Genomic DNA, 18,288 nt, shown 5'->3' with positions numbered 1-18,288 from the left:
CCAGATCTGCTGGTGACAGTTGGCAGCGGGTTCTTTTCCCGGCAGGCCGCATGTTGCGCGCTCTCCTGCCCGCCAACTTTAAATCGGGTAGGGGAGCAACAGGTCGGTGGGGTTTGATGTCCGTTTTGTGGGATAATGGGCTGAGCATTAACCAAAGAGTATCGGTGAATGTTCGGCTGATGTCACCTTTATGCGGCTGGCCACTGCTTGTCCGTGGCAGCTGTTTACAGAGCCGAGCACGGCACGGGCGGCTGGTCAAACTGCCTGCTGCTGCCGGGAGCTAACAATTCCGAGTCCCAGAGGCATCACTCATGCAAGGTGCGGACGGCCATGGAAGTTGACCACCTTTATTATACATATATAAACTAACACCATTTTTCATTGGGAAGTGAGCCTGGAGCTTAGGTGCACATCATATATGGTGATCCATCTGATTTTCTGTTATGGGATCTTGCTGTGCGTGAACTTGCTGCTGGTTTTTTACCACGTGACAGGAGCCACTCTTTATATAAAAAAAAAAAAAAAAATAGTTGTGTCGTGTTACAGAATTTTTATAACATGGGAGGGGGGTTTTAGAAGCAAAAAGGTTGTGATCCCCTGAGTTAAACCACGGTTACTGAAAACTTAGCAGGAGACTCGCAACATCTCTTTTCCCCCCCCCAGCTACAAACTGTGATGGAAAAGGACCCTGTCCCATTGCAACCCCTCATTAGGCGGAACATTTAGCCCTGGCCCATCTCTTCTAAACCCATCTTTTGTTTCTTTATTTGTCCCATTGCCGTCAGCACGGTGGCATAGTGGTTAGCACTGTTGCCTCACAGCGCCAGGGACCCGGGTTCAAATCCGGCCTCGGTGACTGTCTGTGTGGAGTTTGCACATTCTCCCCGTGTTTGCGTGGGTTTCCTCCGGGTGCTCCGGTTTCCTCCCACAGTCCAAAGATGTGCGGGTTAGGTTGATTGCCCATGATTTAAAAAAAAAAAAAAAATTGGCCCTTAGTGTTAGGGGGGATTAAATACGCGGGGTTACGGGGATAGGGCTTGGGTGGGATGGCTGTCGGTGTAGGGACCGGGTGCTAGGGTTTGGATGATCAGCCATGATCTCGTTGAATGGCGGAGCAGGCTCGAAGGGCCGAATGGCCTACTCCTGCTCCTATCTCCTCTGTTTCCTCCTGCCTTGTACAACCATACCTTTTTGTAATTCAATCTCTCCTGCCTGCCACCCTATCACAGACCTTCCCTTTTTGTTCTTTTCTTTCACTTCCTACCACCCACTTTCCCTGCCTCTACACTTAAAATCTGTTACATCTCTAACTTTTTTTCCGGTTCTGACGAAAGGTCATCGACCTGAAACATTAACTCTGTTTCTTTCTCCACAGTCGCTGCCTGACCTGCTGAGTATTTCCAGCATTTCCTGTTTTTATTTGTATTGTAGTTGATAACTAGCATTGATTTAATCTAACTCACTTTGAAACAAAAAACAAATAATTAAGTAGAATAGCTTATCTAACATATTACTAATTTAAGAGCTATTGTAATTCTGAAGTTCTGGTGGCTTTTAATTTAATTTCTCCAAAATGTGATTTATATAATTTACTCAAGAAAATATAATTTTAAATGTAGGAAGTCGCATTTTGAAGTTTGTCTACAAAGTATTGTTGGCTAATTGACTGTTCATACCAATTTGTGGTAATGACATTGTAGAGGTAAAAACACATTTTTAGTACTAATTGCAGCAACAAGAATATTATATAATAGCCCAATGGTGCAGTTAATACGTTTTATCTTGGCTATTACTTTATGGAGTCAAATTTAAGCCATATAGGTACATATGTATACATGCCCTTTTTTCCGTGTTCTCAGTACATGTTTGCGGATACCAAAAATCACTACTTGTGGATCACGCACAACTTCTGCCATGATTTCGAGGGCGTCCAAATTCCATTCAGTCCTACCGATCTTCTCATGCACAGCCGGGATTTCAATCTTGTGCTGGGGTATGACAGCTCTCATCCAAACAAACAGGTATTGTTATTCTTTTGTTTCGGCCCTGCTATCTGTGGGCATTACTGATGGGCAATCCAGTAGAGCGTAAGGAGGAGAGGAATCCTGGTTGCAAGGTACTGGTTCTAAAATGGAAGGACTAGATATTGGTTCACTAGAATTTATCCTCGAGGCTTTCCAAAACCAAACGAGAGCGTATAAGGCATGTTCGGCGCAGGAACATAACTGGACTCCTCGTAAAAATATTTGCGTGCTGTGCAGAAACCAAAGGAATCTTTTTCCATGTAGCTTCCCTGTAGTGAGGTAATTATAAACACTTTTATCTGAATATATATATCAGCAAGCCATCTAGAAGGGGTCTACATTAAACCAGAACATCCCAGTTTAGACACTACTTTTTTCTGACCTATAAGAGGACATTTTGGGAAGGTGCTTCATGTCTCTGACTTTGTTGTACATGTTTCACTGCGTACTGGTTTAGCTTTGAGTGAAGGGTAGTACCGGTTGTGCCAGCCCTGCTCTATGATGAACAGGAGGCACATATCGGGAAGAGGAAGCAGCAGAGTGTCGTTCTTCTCTTGCAACCAAATTCTAATAAAACTCCTCCTAATAATGGGTGACTGATATGAGATGGAGTGATCGCGGAACTGAATCTTCAATCTCTGGATTGCAGTCTGAACATTTTAACTATTCTTTTGGGTCTAAAGTTTTGTAACTCTTGAGCTTATGAAACATTCAAACAAGGCAAATAAAATGGAGATTAAAAAAAAAACCAAAACCAGTGAATACTACAAATTTTAAATTCAAACATGGATGTTAGAAATAAACACAGCATCTGGGGAAAAAAGTGATTCTTCAGATCCCGCCCGATATAGTCCTGCCCAAAAGTGTTAAATCTATCGATTCCAGTGAAGGTTCCCAGGTGAAATTCCATCCTAACTTTCTCTCAGGTGCTGACCTAATATACTTGGCTACATTTCTGTTTCTTTGTTAGAAAATAATGAATCCATGCATTAACACCCTCTCAGAATAGCTCTGTAAACCTTGTGCTCTTCCCCCAACCTTTGCATATAAGACCTTGATCTATATTTGTACTTAGTTCTTTTTCTCCATTTGCTGTCAGCAGTCCTGCTGTTGCATGCCAGTTAGAGGCTGATGAAGCTATCGGCTTCATCTTTTCATGATGTATACAGGCATAAATATTTATTTAGTTGCTTAATTGACCATTGCAAATTTTAATTGCCAAGTTTCTCTTTTTTTCCCCTCAGCAATGACTCCTTGCTAGAATAAAGTATCCCAGTCAACTCGAGTGGCAACTATTCATGTTTGATCCTTAACAATGAGTATAGCCAGGCTTTTAAACCCACAAAACAATCCCAGTCATGGATCCTGAATTGGCTTGACAGACGGTTCAAGTTGACTAGATGTGCATCCTCCAGAGGAAGGTAGTGTCTTCTTCAAGGCAGCCGATTCTTGCTGACTTCCTGACTGGGGAGTTGGCAAGTGGCACGCTAATGAGACCTGGCCTTTAAAATCGAAGCGTGAGAAAAAGCAGGGGGAACGGCACATTGGCTTCCTAGGAGGGCTATTGCATTCAGTTTTTCCGAACTCCTCGGCCATTTGAGGGAATAATTTGTTGACCCTACAAAAGAGGTGTTGGAAGCTTCCTTTTGTTACGGCAGAGAGGGAATTCACTATAGCCAGGAGAATGGTGTATTTTACTTCTGTTTATTCTTTTGTCCCCGAAGAGGAATGGAGGTTCCCTATCCAAACGAGGTCTGAGTCTAGATCAATTCCTTACTTGAATAAGGGTTAATTTTCTCTCACTTCGATTGCTCACAGCCTTCTGTTAAGTCCTTCATATCACGCTGTAATTATGCCAGCTTTTGCAGCTTGGAACCATAGAGACTGCAGACTCGATTTTTAACTCCTGGGCAGGAACACGGCAAATCAAGCTGCGTGCCTGTCCAGGAGTGGCAGTGGCAGGCTCGGCCGATTTTAAAGGCCAGGCCTCATTAGCGTGCCACTTGCCAACTTCCCAGACAGGAAGTCAGCAAGAACCAGTTGCCCGGCCGTTCAAATCGGGCGTGAGGAGGCCACCGTCGGGAACCCAGCGGGTACGGTCCTTGGCACAGGTAAATGCTCTGGGAGGGGAACCAGGTTGGGGGAGGGAGCCTGGGGCAGGGGAGGCCCAGAGGAACACTCCTACTCCACTTGGCACACAGCAAAACAAGCTTGAAAACTTACTTTCCTTTTCTGGCCCTAGCTGTTCCTGGCGGGAAAGCCACTACTGCTCCCCGGCTCAGGCCTCAGATTGAAATGGCAGTTCAGACCCCTTTGATGTAATCGGAGCCCAATCTGCATATTTAAAGGTGACCCCTCCGGCTTGGGGTGGGTGTCAGTGCCTACAATTTAAAATTGCAGACGGCAGGAATGGAGTGGGTAAACCTCTCCCGCTCTGTTTAACCCCCCGCCTGGTTTCCGCCAGATGGGGGAAGTTGAAATTGAGCCCTACATCTTTGGAATTCAGGCACTTCAATGGGAGTGGTGCAGTTGGTGTCTTTTATTGGATGAATCTATTAGAATGTGTGCTTGAGTGTGTGTTGCCTGTCCTATGAAGTGTGTTTTTTATCTTGCAGCTTTGGAAGTCCGATGACTTTGGACAAACTTGGATCTTGATTCAAGAGCATGTCAAATCTTTCTACTGGTATGCATATTTATGTAATGTTTTTATCTATTGTGTGTAAGTTGGAGCTGCTTAAAATGATGTACGTTAGTGTATTTTTTCTTTTGAAGAAAGTACAGCAAAGATTCCCCAGATTTAATCACTTCACTGCTTTTGGATGTGAGGCTGCAGCCAGTATTGTGTATTGCTGTGTACAACTAAAATTTGCTTTGGAGTAGAAGGTTAGCCTGTTGTAGTCTTTTTGAAGCCGCTTGCCAAGTTTATCATTGAATAATATATAGTTCCTCTGGAGAACTGTGCATCTTGGACTCTCCCAAACACAGATAATTGTGCAGGGCGGCGAGGAGCAAGCTGCAACCGGGAAAAGATATAATAATTTTTCTTTTCTTTGAGTATTTGTCCTGTTTGTTTACTGTATATACCCTTAGGGTCTCCCTGTCAGTGAGGGCATTCAATGACTTGCGCCCCCACCATGTCTCTGTGCAACAAGTTGGCTTGTTGGGAGGAATGAGAGAACAGCTTACGGTGACTTACTTTGGATTGACCCCAGAGATTAGGGACATGGTTATGGGAAAAATCCCGATTGCAAGGCTGTTCTACTTAGTGGTACAGCACCTGTCAGTTACTGGACTGCAGCACCAGTGGGCTATTAATGTTTTCAGAAACTGCAGTCATACAGTACTTGGTGGTTGATTTTGCAGGGGTGTGGAACCATATGACTTGTCTACTACAGTTTATGTTGAACGACATGAGCCAATAGGTTCCTCAAGCATCATCAAAAGCACGGACTTCTTTCAGACGGATGAACACCGTGAGATCGTGTTGGAAGGAGTGGACGACTTCCAGTTACAAGACAAATACATGTTTGCCACAAAGAAGGTGGTGAGTATTCAGAAATAGGCCTTCTGAAGTACTGTCGCTTAAAGAGGAAGCAAAATGTACTATCTAAATATCCCCTTAATATTGATCTTGGGGCGTTTAATAATAATAACTGTGTACTATGAACAAATCCATTACACGACCAAATTATTTTTTCTAGGAGTGCAGTATGTTCTTCAGCTGTTACTAGGAAAAAGCAAGACTTGCATTTCTACAGGACGTCCCAAAGCGCTTTACAACCAATGAAGTTCTCTTGAAGTGTAGTCACTGTAGTAATGTAGGAAACGCGGCAGCCAATTTGCGCGCAGCAAGCTCCCACAAACAGCCATGTGATAATGACCAGATAATCTTAATTTGTGATTTTGATTGAAGGATAAATGTTGGCCAGGACACCGGGGATAACTCCCTTGCTCCTCTTCGAAATAGTGGCTGTGGGATCTGTTACGTCCACCTGAGAGCAGACGGGGCCTTGGTCTCATCCGAATGTCGCACCTCTGATAGTGCAGCACTCCCTCAGTACTGCACTGGGAGTGTCGGCCTAGATTTCTGTGCTCAAGTTTCTGGAGAGAGAGAAAGGTGTATATTATTTCTGTAATTGTCCTCATATTTTGTCTTTCTCTTAAATTGGTCTTTTTTTTTCCTTCTCCCTTCAATTTGTCTTTGTTCAGGGCTCGTCAGTTCAAATCTGTTATTGGATTGATTTTTCTCCTCCATTCAGTCTGATCAATTCCAGTCTGTTTGCTTAATCAGTTCCAGCTATTTTATTTTAGAATAATGCTAAAATGGCTGAGGTGCATTTAATTTAGCAAGCTAAACAAGAATGATTCTCCATAATAAAACCATCAGCTAAAGTTAACAAACAGAAATAGAGCAGAATATGCTGGAAAGACACAGCAGGTCAGTCAGTATCTGAAGAGCTTTACTGAGCCATGTTGAGTATTTCCAGCTCTTTCTGTTTTTATTTCAGATTATGAGCCTTTGCAGTTTTCCCCTTTTTAAAAAATATTTGTATGGTTATCAAAGACATGGTACCAGGTTCCTGCTATGAGCATATAAATGTGAGTTTTTATGAAAATTACATTTGTCATTTTTTAGTTTTTCTAACAGTAAGATCAATATTGAGGGGATATTTATGTGGGGAAGTTTTCTTCCCCTATACCTTTGCTTCCGTTTAAGAAAGGTATTGTACTGATAAACTGAAACAAAAGGAGGATTTGGGGAGAACAGAAAATGCCGAATGCATGAGTAATGGTTTAGGGTGTAAGGAACAATAAGCTAATTAGTAGCCATTTGAGCTTGGTTCAGGAGCTCTAATCAGGAGGAAATAGTGAATTTCATTTTAGCATGATTTCTTTAAACTGTGTTCAATTCTGACCTGAAGTGTGGCTCACGTTGCAGTGTTGTTAACTCTATTTCACACATGCTGTGCTATTTTTGTTTGTTACTGGTTGCATGGAAGTTTAGGCTTGTTCATTCCTTAGTTTTCCTCTGCAAATTTTGGGACATAGAATCACAGAGTGGTTACAGCGTAGAAGGAGGCCATTTGGCCCGTCGAGCCCGTGCCGGCTCTCTGCAAGAGCACTTCAGCTAGTCCCACTCCCCCGCCCTTTCCCTGTAGCTCTGTCAATTTTTTTGCTTCAGTTACTTATCCAACTCCCTTTTGAAAGCGACCCTTTCAGGCAGTGCATTCCAGATCCTAACCACTCACTGACTAAAAAAGTTTTTCCTCATGTCGCCTTTGGTTCTTCTGCCAATCGCCTTAAATCTGTGTGCTCTGGTTCTCGACCCTTCCGCCAATGGGAACAGTTTCTCTGTCTACTCTGTCTAGACCCCTCATGATTTTGAACACCTCTATCAAATCTCCTCTTAACCTTCTCCGCTCTAAGGAGAACAACCCCAGCCTCTCCAGTCTATCCACGTAACTGAAGTCCCTCATCCCTGGAACCATTCTTGTAAATCTCATGTGCACCCTCTTTAAGGCCTTCACATCCTTCTTTACTCTTATTGGGCTGATCTGACACCATTGCAAATTGTTTGGCTTATACCCAAGCCCGTGACAAAGGGATAAAATTATAGTAGGGGGTTAACTGGATTCCCTAGTCCTAAAAACATATATTTAAGAATAGTTCTAGAAATGAAATGGGAGTAGGGTGCCACAAGAAGATGGCAGTGTGCCTTTCTTGTCTGGTATTGCTTCTCTTCGCTGTTCAGGTGTCTCTTAAGGTGGTGGACGCCATGGGTAGGGTTAAAGGGTTTAAGTTTGCCCCAGTGTAATAGTGATTCCTGACAGTATCAACACTTCTCACTTGAACCCGAGAAAGAAACAGGAAAGTCTAAGGGGGCAAAAGGCGCAAAGCAACTAGCACCCGGGCGCGGTGCCGCTACCCCCTCCCGCAAAATTCAGCGGGAGGTTAGCGGCAGCAGTAGCCGGTAGCGCCTCGGCCACAAATTAGGTCGCACCCCCTGACGTACAGCCAGACGCCATGTCCGACAGGGTCAGGGGCGTACTTGCGGCTGGGGTGGCGATATTTAAAGGGGAGGTGCCGGGCGGCCTTTTTTTGTGGGCCATCTGCCGCCCTCCCGCGGGGTGCCGGCCACGATCCGTCAGCCCGGCGCTCCTCTTGAGTTCCGTGCTCTTTTGCCGGCACCCCGCTCCCTGGTGGCCCAGCAGGGCCCTGGTTCGTGCTGCGCAAGGCCCCTCCCCTTTATTGAACTGGTGCACCCCCAGAGGAGGGAGGGGGGGAGCTCTTGCAGTAGCACCCCGTCTCCTGCTTGGGGTGCTACCATTCAATTCTGGGCATGGGGGCACTAACTTTTTTGGAGCGCTAAAAGTAGCGCCCCGGCGAAGTTAGCGCCCCAAAGGGGGCATGAGTCAATTCCCCCCCCCCCCCCCCCCTCCAGTTTCCAGTATATGTCACTTTTTTCAGTTTGAGAATTTGTACTTTTTTTTGGATGTGGTGTGATCCAGGATACTGAAAGTCTGAGTGGTGTCCTAACCAGAGCATTTTCATTGAATTCTGTTTGTAGTTCTAATTCGACTGAAAAAGGGAGTCTTGCTGCGAACTAGCCCAAGGCCACGTTGTTTGCATGATTGACCTTGTCTTGATCAAAGGCACCGACATTGTGGGGTTGCTGGTCAGTAACACAGCTGAGTTAATAGACATCAAATCAAACGACCGTTAACAGCTTGATGCGTATTAATTCAGTTCCTCATGTTGCCGAGCTCAATAACTGCATGAAGCTCGCTCACCCTTGATGTCCTCGGAGCTTACGCTGTCCAAAAAAAATCCCCCAAATAATTCCAGGTCACAGTTGATTTTAGTTTTTGCTAACTGAATTCGTTTTTAATGGTACCATAAGTAAAGAAATACTCCAACCCATTTTATATAAAAATTTATCTTTTAAAAAGGATAATGTTTCAGTTTAAGCTGTCTACTAAATTCCCCCAGATGAATTTCCTGCTGTATTGCTGTAAAATCATTTATAGACTTGGCATGGGTAGGTACGCCTACCGCAGTTATCACCATTAAGTATGCCGTATTCGATTGATGGCGTTCACAATGACTGACTGAGGAGTACTTGTACCTTTTATTTATGTGGAGACCCAAGCTGAGCAATTCGGTGAGTGACTGAAGCTAGGTATTTTATGCTGTTCACTTGGTCATAGTTTTTCTTTTTTACATATCTGTGCAATGAAAATAAATACATTAAAGATGCAATTATCTCTCAAGACACTGCAGACCAAAATTAGTAATGTGCATCTGAATTTCAAACTGTTGCCTATCCTTGTCTGAAGAGGTCTTGTTTAACCTGCTCAGAGTATCTACTGACTGAGCCACAGCTCGCCTCTGAGTCAGAAGGTTGTGGGTTCAAGTCCTTGACTTGAGCACAAAAGTTTAGGCTGACACTCCAGTGCAGTACTGAGGGAGCGCTACATGGTTGGAGGTGCCGTCTTTGGGATAAGACATTAAACCGAGGTTCCGTCTGCTCTCTCAGGTGGACGTAAAAGATCCCACGGCCACTATATCAAAGAAGAGCAGGGGGCGTTCTCCCAGAGTCCTGGGGCCAATATTTATCCCTCAATCAGCATCATAAAAACAGATTATCTGGTCATTATCACATTGCTGTTTGTGGGAGCTTGCTGTGCACAAATTGGCTGCCGCGTTTCCTACATTACAACAGTGACTACACTCCCAAAAGTACTTCATTGGCTGTAAAGCACTTTGGGATGTCCAGTTGTCGTGAAAGCCCAGGGAACCTTGGATGTCAAGGGATATACGAGAATGAATTAGGGAAAAAAAGGGGGGCTTTTGGCAGATACAAAGGACTAAAGACAGAGGATGCCCTAGAGGAGTATAAAAAGTGCAGGGGGATACTTAAAAAAGAAATTAGGAGAGCGAGGAGGGGCCATGGAATAACACTGGCGAGCAAAATAAAGGAAAATCCTAAGGTGTTTTATAAGTATATTAAGGACAAGAGGATAACTAGGGAAAGGGTAGGGCCCATTAGGGACCAAAGTGGCAATCTGTGTGTGGAGCCAGAAGATGTAGGTGGGGTTTTAAATGAATTTTTTGCATCTGTGTTCACTATGGAGAAGGACGATGTAGACATAGAAATCGGGCAGGGGGACTGTGATATACTTGAACATATTAGCATTGAGAGGGAGGAGGTACTAGCGGTTTTAGCAGGCTTAAAAGTGGATGAATCCCCAGGCCCGGATGAGATGTATCCCAGGCTGCTGTGTGAGGCAAAGGAGGAGATTGCAGGGGCTCTGACACAAATTTTCAGAACCTCTCTGGCCACAGGGGATGTGCCAGAGGACTGGAGAACAGCTAACGTAGTACCATTATTCAAGAAGGGTAGTAGGGATAAACCAGGGAATTACAGGCCAGTGAGCCTAACATCAGTGGTAGGGAAATTATTGGAAAAAATTCTAAGGGACAGAATTAGTCTCCACTTGGAGAGGCAAGGATTAACCAGGGATAGTCAGCATAGCTTTGTCAAGGGAAGATCATGTCTGACCAATTTGATTGAATTTTTCGAGGGGGTGACTAGGTGTGTGGATGAGGGTAGTGCAGTGGATGTGGTATACATGGATTTCAGTAAGGCTTTCGATAAAGCCCCTCACAGGAGACTGGTCAAGAAGGTAAGAGGCCATGGGATCCAGGGTGCCTTGGCACATTGGATCCAAAACTGGCTTAGTGGCAGAAGGCAGAGGGTGATGGTCAAAGGTTGTTTTTGTGACTGGAAGCCTGTGTCCAGTGGGGTACCGCAGGGATCGGTGCTGGGTCCCTTGCTGTTTGTGGTCTACATTAATGATTTGGATGTGAATGTAAAAGGTATGATCAGTAAGTTCGCAGATGACACGAAAATTGGTGGGGTGGTAAATAGCGAGGAGGGTAGCCTCAGTCTGCAGGAACATATAGATGGGTTGGTCAGATGGGCGGAACAGTGGCAAATGGAATTTAACCCTGAAAAGTGTGAGGTGATGCATTTTGGAGGGACTAACAAGGCAAGGGAATACACAATGAATAGTAAGACCCTAGGAAAGACAGAGGATCAGAGGGACCTTGGCGTGCATGTACATAGATCCCTGAAGGCAGCAGAACAGGTGGATAAGGTGGTTAAAAAGGCATATGGGATACTTGCTTTCATTAGCCGAGGCATAGAATATAAGAGCAGGGAGGTTATGATGGAGCTGTACAAAACGCTGGTTAGGCCACAGCTGGAATACTGTGTGCTGTTCTGGTCGCCACACTATAGGAAGGATGTGATTGCTTTGGAGAAGGTGCAGAGGAGATTCACCAGGATGTTACCTGGGCTGGAGCGCTTCAGCTATGAAGAAAGACTGGACAGGCTGGGGTTGTTTTCCTTGGAGCAGAGAAGGCTGAGGTGGACCTGATTGAGGTGTACAAAATTATGAGGGGCATAGATTGGGTAGATAGAAAGGAACTTTTTCCCTTTTAGTAGAGGGGTCAATAACAAGGGGGCATAGGTTCAAGGTAAGGGGCAGGAGGTTTAGAGGGGATTTGAGGAAGAACTTTTTCACCCAGAGGGTGGTTGGAATCTGGAACTCACTGCCTGAAAGGGTGGTAGAGGCCGGAACCCTCACAACATTCAAGAAGCATTTGGATGAGCACTTGAAATGCCATAGCATACAAGACTACTGACCAAGTGCTGGAAAATGGGATTAGATTAGACAGGGCTTGATGGCCGGCGCGGACGCGATGGGCCGAAGGGCCTCTTTCTGTGCTGTATGACTCTATGACATAAATGCAAGTCTTTATTTCTTTAAATAAATATCAATCAGTGTATGATGATGCCAAATGGAGACTGAGAGCTGGTTGACCCTCACTCCATGCAGTACTACAAGTGACGTGCGAAACAGATTTTCGTTTGTATGCTAAACCATTTTCAGTCTTTGAATCATAAATACTGCAAAATAACTAACAGCCATGATCTTTTATTGTTGCAGCTTCACTATAAAGTTCATTCAGGCCACTTAATTGTTAAATAGTTTAGACTTTGCCTTCGCAATCTAGTGGTCATGGAAAAGAGCGAGCGAGAAGGCAGCTTGATCCATTGATGGCTGTCACTTCATTCTGTCTACCAGGAATGTAGCATGTTGCCGTTGCTCTGAGCCATTCTAAGAAGGAGTATTTTATTTGCGTAAAAGCATTTTCTTGTCTTTTTTAAATTTGCTTAAATAATGAGCTTTGATGTCAGGAGCTGGCTTCAAGGAGTCAATGAGCTCAGCAATATGAGGAAAGTGAATTAGTATGAACACAGGCTGAATGTTAATGATATCAATTGATGTTAACTCTCTCCTACACTGTTGAAATCTGCAATTTTTCCAGTACCTCAATGTCATCAAAACTTTCTCTTTAAAGAATATTCAGAAAACACAGCAGAAAATATAAACCGATGTTTGGGTTAATCAAAATATGTTGTAATGGGTTCATTTTTAGGATTAAAGTTTTGAATGTGAGGCTCCCTCTTTGAACTTGGGTTGGGGGGTGGGGGAGAAAGAAAACGTGGTTGGACAGAAACAGTGTTGGAGGAACCCCTCCTTATTGTTGCTCCCTTCCCCCCCCAGATGTTGCTATTGCCAGAAGTAAATGCATCAACTTGACGATGATTAATCCTTACTAATGTAGATTTCAGGCATTGCCAGCTGTGCTGCAGAGGTGACTGATGTCACTTCACTTCTGAGTTCAAGTTTCCCAGGCACCACAGTGCAGCCAGCAGTGAGGCAGAATGTTGTGATGGTACTCTGCACTGTACGGCAGTGATGAATGTGACACAGCAGATCCATCTGAATCATTGCCACAGTCAACAAAACAGCGCTTTAAGATGGTCGCTGTTGGGAAGCAATGTACACACCATTCATTGCCAACTGTGCTTCCCTTAAAGCTGCTTTTTCTACAGGCTTGTTTATTTTTAAACTTTGCTCCCTGTTCAAGTTTTGCAAAAAGGTATGGAAAAATGAATTGATCTTTGATTTGAAAGTACAAGTAAATTCACTTGCAATAAAATAAGCTACAGATATTTGCGTAACAGCAATCCTACACGCAGAAATGTGTTTTAATATTACTGCTGGATCCACCCCCCAAAGTTCCTGTAATTTAACCTTAATGCTATTTCATTATAATTGGGTAGAATGTAAATAAACTTGTTTCTCTTCTTTCACTGACCCCCCTTCCCCTGGCTTAATGTAGTGATCAGTGATTTTCCTTGGAAGTAAGTGCAATCAGTGTTAACTTGAATTGGATGTGGAGTTGGGGCTAGTGGCAGGAGAGGAGAGGAGAAACGGAGGAAGGTGGCAAAGCCTGATGCAATGTTTCTCCAGCTCTGTAGTGCTGTTGGAGCTAGCTAACGAGGTTTATATTTTCTGCTAATGCCACCACTTCCTGATGTGTAGGTTTCGTGCAGCTGAAGGCAACACTGAAATAATCTTGTCGTTTTTGCTAAGACCCATGGCTAAGAAGACCCAACCTTAGTGAATTAGGCAAGTTTACTTCGGTGTTGCTATTGACTGAGACCTGCAGGTCTGTAGCCAGTGACGAGCGCAGTATAAAAATGGCTGAGTGATTTTTTAATTCATTCTTGGGATATGGGCGTCGCTGGCAAGGCCAGCATTTATTGCCCTTGAGAAGATGGTGAGCCGCTGCAGTCCGTGTGGTGAAGGTGCTCCCACGGTGCTGTTAGGGAGGGAGTTCCAGGATTTTGACCCAGCGATGATGAAGGAACGGCGATATATTTCCAAGTCAGGTTGATGTGACATGGAGGAGAACTTGGAGGTGACTGTGATCTCCTGTGCCTGCTGCCCTTGTCCTTCTCGGTGAAGGTCGTGGATTTGGGAAGTGCTGTTGAAGTTTTGGCGCGTTTCTGCAGTGCATCTTGTAGATATTGCACCACAGTACGCCGGTGGTGGAGGGAGTGAATGTTTAAGGTGGATGGGATGCAGATCAAGTGGGCTGCTTTGTCCTGGATTGTGTTGCGCTTCTTGAGTGTTGTTGGAGCTGCACTCATCCAGGCAAGTGGAGAGAATTCCATCACACTCCTGACATGCTTGTAGGTGATTGAGATGCTTTGGGGAGTCTCAGGTGAGACACTCACCACAGAATACCCAGCCTCTGACCTGCTTTAGTAGTCACGGTATTTATGTGGCTGGTCCAGTTGAGTTTCTGCTCCAGTATGTGGCATTTGGAGTCTAGGTTAAAAATAGCTCCTATAGTTTCCATGAGATCTATTGATTTGGAAACTCAGGAATACTTACCTTCTTGTACAGCATGGTAAAGATAGTTGGGTTAACCTTTATGGCCATAGAATCTTAAATGTGACCGGTTGGGGTAATCTGGTTTCTTTTGGCGTCCTTCGAAGATAGCAGTTTTAAATGTTTACTTTTTTTTGTCCATTTTTACTCCATTAGTCATCATGATTAACAAGTTTTCATTCTATAGCGCTGCAGATAAAAAGATTATGGTTAATGCAACATCTAACCATAACACAAAGATCGGGTTTTTAAAGTGGTTCCCAAATTGGCAATTGAAGTAACTTTCACTCCTGTTCTTGTAATTTGATGCATACTTTAATACTGCGATGTGCAGCTTAAGTATGGGGAAGGGGTAGAGAGATCAAAATTTATTGCTTTCAAAGCTGCAACATGTAGCATTTCATGCTGTGAGTATTAACAGCTTTGGGTGTAATCCAATTTACTGTGATGAAGGGTACAGTATGAGGAGATTGAAATTTTATCTTATTTGCATGTTTAAATGGCTTTTTTAAAGCAGGCCAAACTCCCTCATTGTGGCATTGGCATGTTTATTGCCTGATATAGCTGTGAATAGCTAATGGCATGTTTGTTTTTGGACAACACTGGGTGTTTTTAATGTATTCAGCACTGTAAGCACTAAGCACAATATTATCTATATTATTTGCTTTTCACCATAATGTCTTGTAAGAAAGAGTAGAGCGTTGTATATCCAAGTTTGCAGATGACATTAAGTTAAGCAGCACAGTTAGTTGTATGGATGGGAACAGGAAGTTACAAAGGGACCTAGGCACTAAGTGAGTGGGCAAAACTGTCAGATGGAGTTCAATGTGGGGAAGTGTGAGGTCATCCACTCTGGATCTGACAAAGACAAATTAAAATAAGGGGTCGGCCATTTAGTGCTGAGCTGAGGAGAAATGTCTTCACTGAATGTGGTGAATCTTTGGAATTCTCTACCCCAGAGGGCTGTGGAGGCTCAGTCATTGAGTATATTCAAGACCGAGATCGATAGATTTTTGAATATTTAGGGAATCGAGGGATATGGGAAAGTGGAGTTGAGGTAGAAGATCAGCCATGATCTTATTGAATGGCGGAGCAGGCTCAAAGGGCCAAATGGCCGACTCCTGCTCCTATTCCTTATGTTCTTAAATATTTTCTTAATGGTGAGCGAGAACCCATCTGGAGCACTGTGTTCAGTTTTGGGCACCGCACCTCAAGAAAGATTCATCAGAATGATACCAGGGCTGAAAGGGGTAAATTATGAGGACAGTCTGTATAGACGTGGTTTGTATTCCCTTGAATTTAGATGATTAGAAGAGGGACGATCTAATCGAAGTGTTTAAAATGGTAGCAGCATTAAATAAGGTAGATACAGAGAAATGATTTCCTCTGGTGGGGAAATCCAAAATCAGGGCATAATCTTAAAATTAGAGCCGTTCAGCAGTGAAATCAGGAGGCACTTGTTCACGCAAAGGGTAGTGGAAATCTGGCACTCTCTCTCCTAAAAGGCTTTGGTCGACATGCTGGGTCGACAGATTTTTGTTAGGTGAGGGTATCGAGGGATATGCAGCAAAGGCGGATAGATGGAGTTAAGGTGCAGATCAGATCAAACTTCACACTGGCACAGATAAATTGGGGCGGGTGGGGGGGGGTGCACGGTCTCTGCTTTCAAAAGTAAATATTTCGCTGTTCACTCTTCAAAGATGATTTACACTGGAAAGAAGCCCCTTGCTCCTGGTTGGTGGAGTGATTGAATTCCTGTCTTACTCTGATTCTTTTGTGCCCATGATGCATTTTGAGGGCACCACCTACCCTTGATCTTTGGATTCTTCACTTGTGAGTTACACGTTAATGTTCTGTTCTGAAATGCCCTATTTAAAATGTGTTCCCCCATGTCATTACAGATTACCCTATTGAATGAAAACTTGTTAATGAGTAGCACTTTGTTAGCTCAGTAGGTAAAGGCTGTGTGTAGCTGAGTGCATAAACCAGATATTCCTGGGGTCAGTTGTTGGTCTGTGCTGAATTTGCTGATTCTAACTCGGGTGATGGTAATGCTTCAAAACCACTCCACCGGGGAGGGGGAATCGGCCAAGAGTTCCAGTTACTATCCGGTGAACCCTGATGGGAAAGCGCATATGTGTGGCTATTGGGTGAGGATAGGATTGGGCTCCATTAGCCTACCAACGTTCATTGTCTTGGCTCACATGTAAAGAATGGGGCTCTAGTGCATGTGGAACCATACCCCAGCAGTGAGTCAACATTTTCAGCAGGGGGAAAGCATTGCGTAAGGGAAAACCAGACTGGAGAGCTTTGCTTGTAGCATCCCTAACACCATCAGTTCTATTCCCTATATTTTTTATACAGCTATAGTTATTTGAGCGCTACACTTTTCTTTGCCTTCCCCCTTTCTACATTTAATGCTACAGATCCAATAATGGGTTGGCAGAGTCGAGGGTATCAGTGTGCCGATGTGCTTTATTAAAATCTCAGCCCTTCAGTTCATTTCGTGCTGCTACGCTTCACTGAACGCAGTTGCTGAATTTTCCATTTGGCCGCTATGCAGCTTATTCATGTGCAAGCTTGCTGATCTTTCATTTTAATGTTCTTCCATAGCTCATTTTGTCAGGTGCAGCTGTTAACAGCAAATACGACACTGCAGTCAACATTTCGACTAAACTATCATGGCAGTTTATTGTAGAGGGTGACGCATTTTCTTTTCAGAATTTTTACATTGCAGGGAAATCTTTGCTGCTATCGCTTTCTATCTTGCATTTTTGGAGGCTAGCCTGTCGAGGCAGTAAGTGTTCCTCATAACCAGTGCGGACTGCAGCCGGCATAAAGCTGCCTTTCAAGGAGCAGCGACATAAAAGGATGTGATTTTATCTTCTTGTGCCGATCACATTATTGTGGATTTAATTTTGGGAGTTCTGTAAACACGGGTTCATAATTTCCTGCCATTTTAGTTGGGCTTTTGGTTGTCTTTCAGTGCATGAAGTGGTAGAGAGAATAGATTCTGGACATTTACTGCTGAATGCCTGTTGAATTTTCTTATAATAGTGAGAGAACCAAAGGGCTGACAGTTAATGCATTGACATAGTGACCTATCGTTAAATAGCCTCCTAGCAACCCTTTAACTGCACTGTTCGGTGCTATAAGACCCTGTTCATGTCACGGGTTTCTGTTTACTCAGAATGGTAAAACCGTTCTTTGTATTTTGATATCCATCAAATAACACATAAGGTGGAGTGAAGGACACAGCTACTCTTTTGTGTTTTCCCAAAATAATGTTCCCATTTCATCGATGGTTAAATTTGCATTCTTAATATGTGTATAATTCTTAGCGTACACTAGTAATGTCCGAGGTAGCATTTGGGGGACACAATAAAAGTTCATTCATTAAAATAAGGTTGGTTTCTTCCCCTTGCACACGGGATTCGAAGAAGAGCTTTACAGCCTCTAGCTGATTTAAATTCACTCTAAAATGCAAAGCTCACGTAATGCACTCACAATAGCCAGTGTAGGTTAAAACGCTGGTGGCTGCACTTAGCAATTTACTGTGTGTGGGAATTTTGAGAAAAATAAGTGGAGAAAGAGATTAATATTTGAGTGGAAAACAAAAATGAAGGGTATTGCACATTTCTCCCACCCCATCTGTGCTGAAATTTTGTATGATTCTATAAAAATGGGATTTCATTCACTGGTTCCGATGTAGAGCTAGAATCGGCACAATCGCAGCCGAGTGGCTGCCTTCTCTGCTGAAATGTTTCTGATTCTTTGAAACATAGCATGCTTAATCTATCTATACATCTAAACATTGAATGTTGGTATGCCAATGAAATATCTCCTTACTGTGGTGTTCGCTGCGGGGAGCTATCACCCTCTTGGAGTCAATTGCTGTAATTACCCTGGTATCAGCCTAAGGCAGAGACTTTGTAACTTTTCCTAAT

At 43.7% G+C, this 18,288-nt stretch overlaps 1 protein-coding gene across 2 annotated transcripts in view; it reads left to right on the top strand.

Annotated features, from left to right (window-relative positions):
• Positions 1-18,288, top strand: part of sorl1 (sortilin-related receptor, L(DLR class) A repeats containing) — a 238,369-nt gene that overhangs the window by 84,838 nt on the left and 135,243 nt on the right. For both annotated transcript variants that reach the window (XM_085967698.1, XM_085967697.1), the window contains exons 4-6: positions 1,860-2,021; positions 4,640-4,707; positions 5,388-5,568. In XM_085967698.1, the coding sequence (XP_085823824.1) occupies positions 1,860-2,021; positions 4,640-4,707; positions 5,388-5,568 (411 nt within the window). The remainder of the gene's footprint in view (positions 1-1,859; positions 2,022-4,639; positions 4,708-5,387; positions 5,569-18,288) is intronic.

The sequence above is a fragment of the Somniosus microcephalus genome, chromosome 26 (genome assembly GCF_052327205.1).
Source record: "Somniosus microcephalus isolate GS21.2 chromosome 26, FLI_Smic_1.0, whole genome shotgun sequence".
Taxonomy (NCBI): domain Eukaryota; kingdom Metazoa; phylum Chordata; class Chondrichthyes; order Squaliformes; family Somniosidae; genus Somniosus; species Somniosus microcephalus.
The sequence above is the reverse complement of the archived record's forward strand: the minus strand, read 5'-3'. Positions and strand labels throughout refer to the sequence as shown.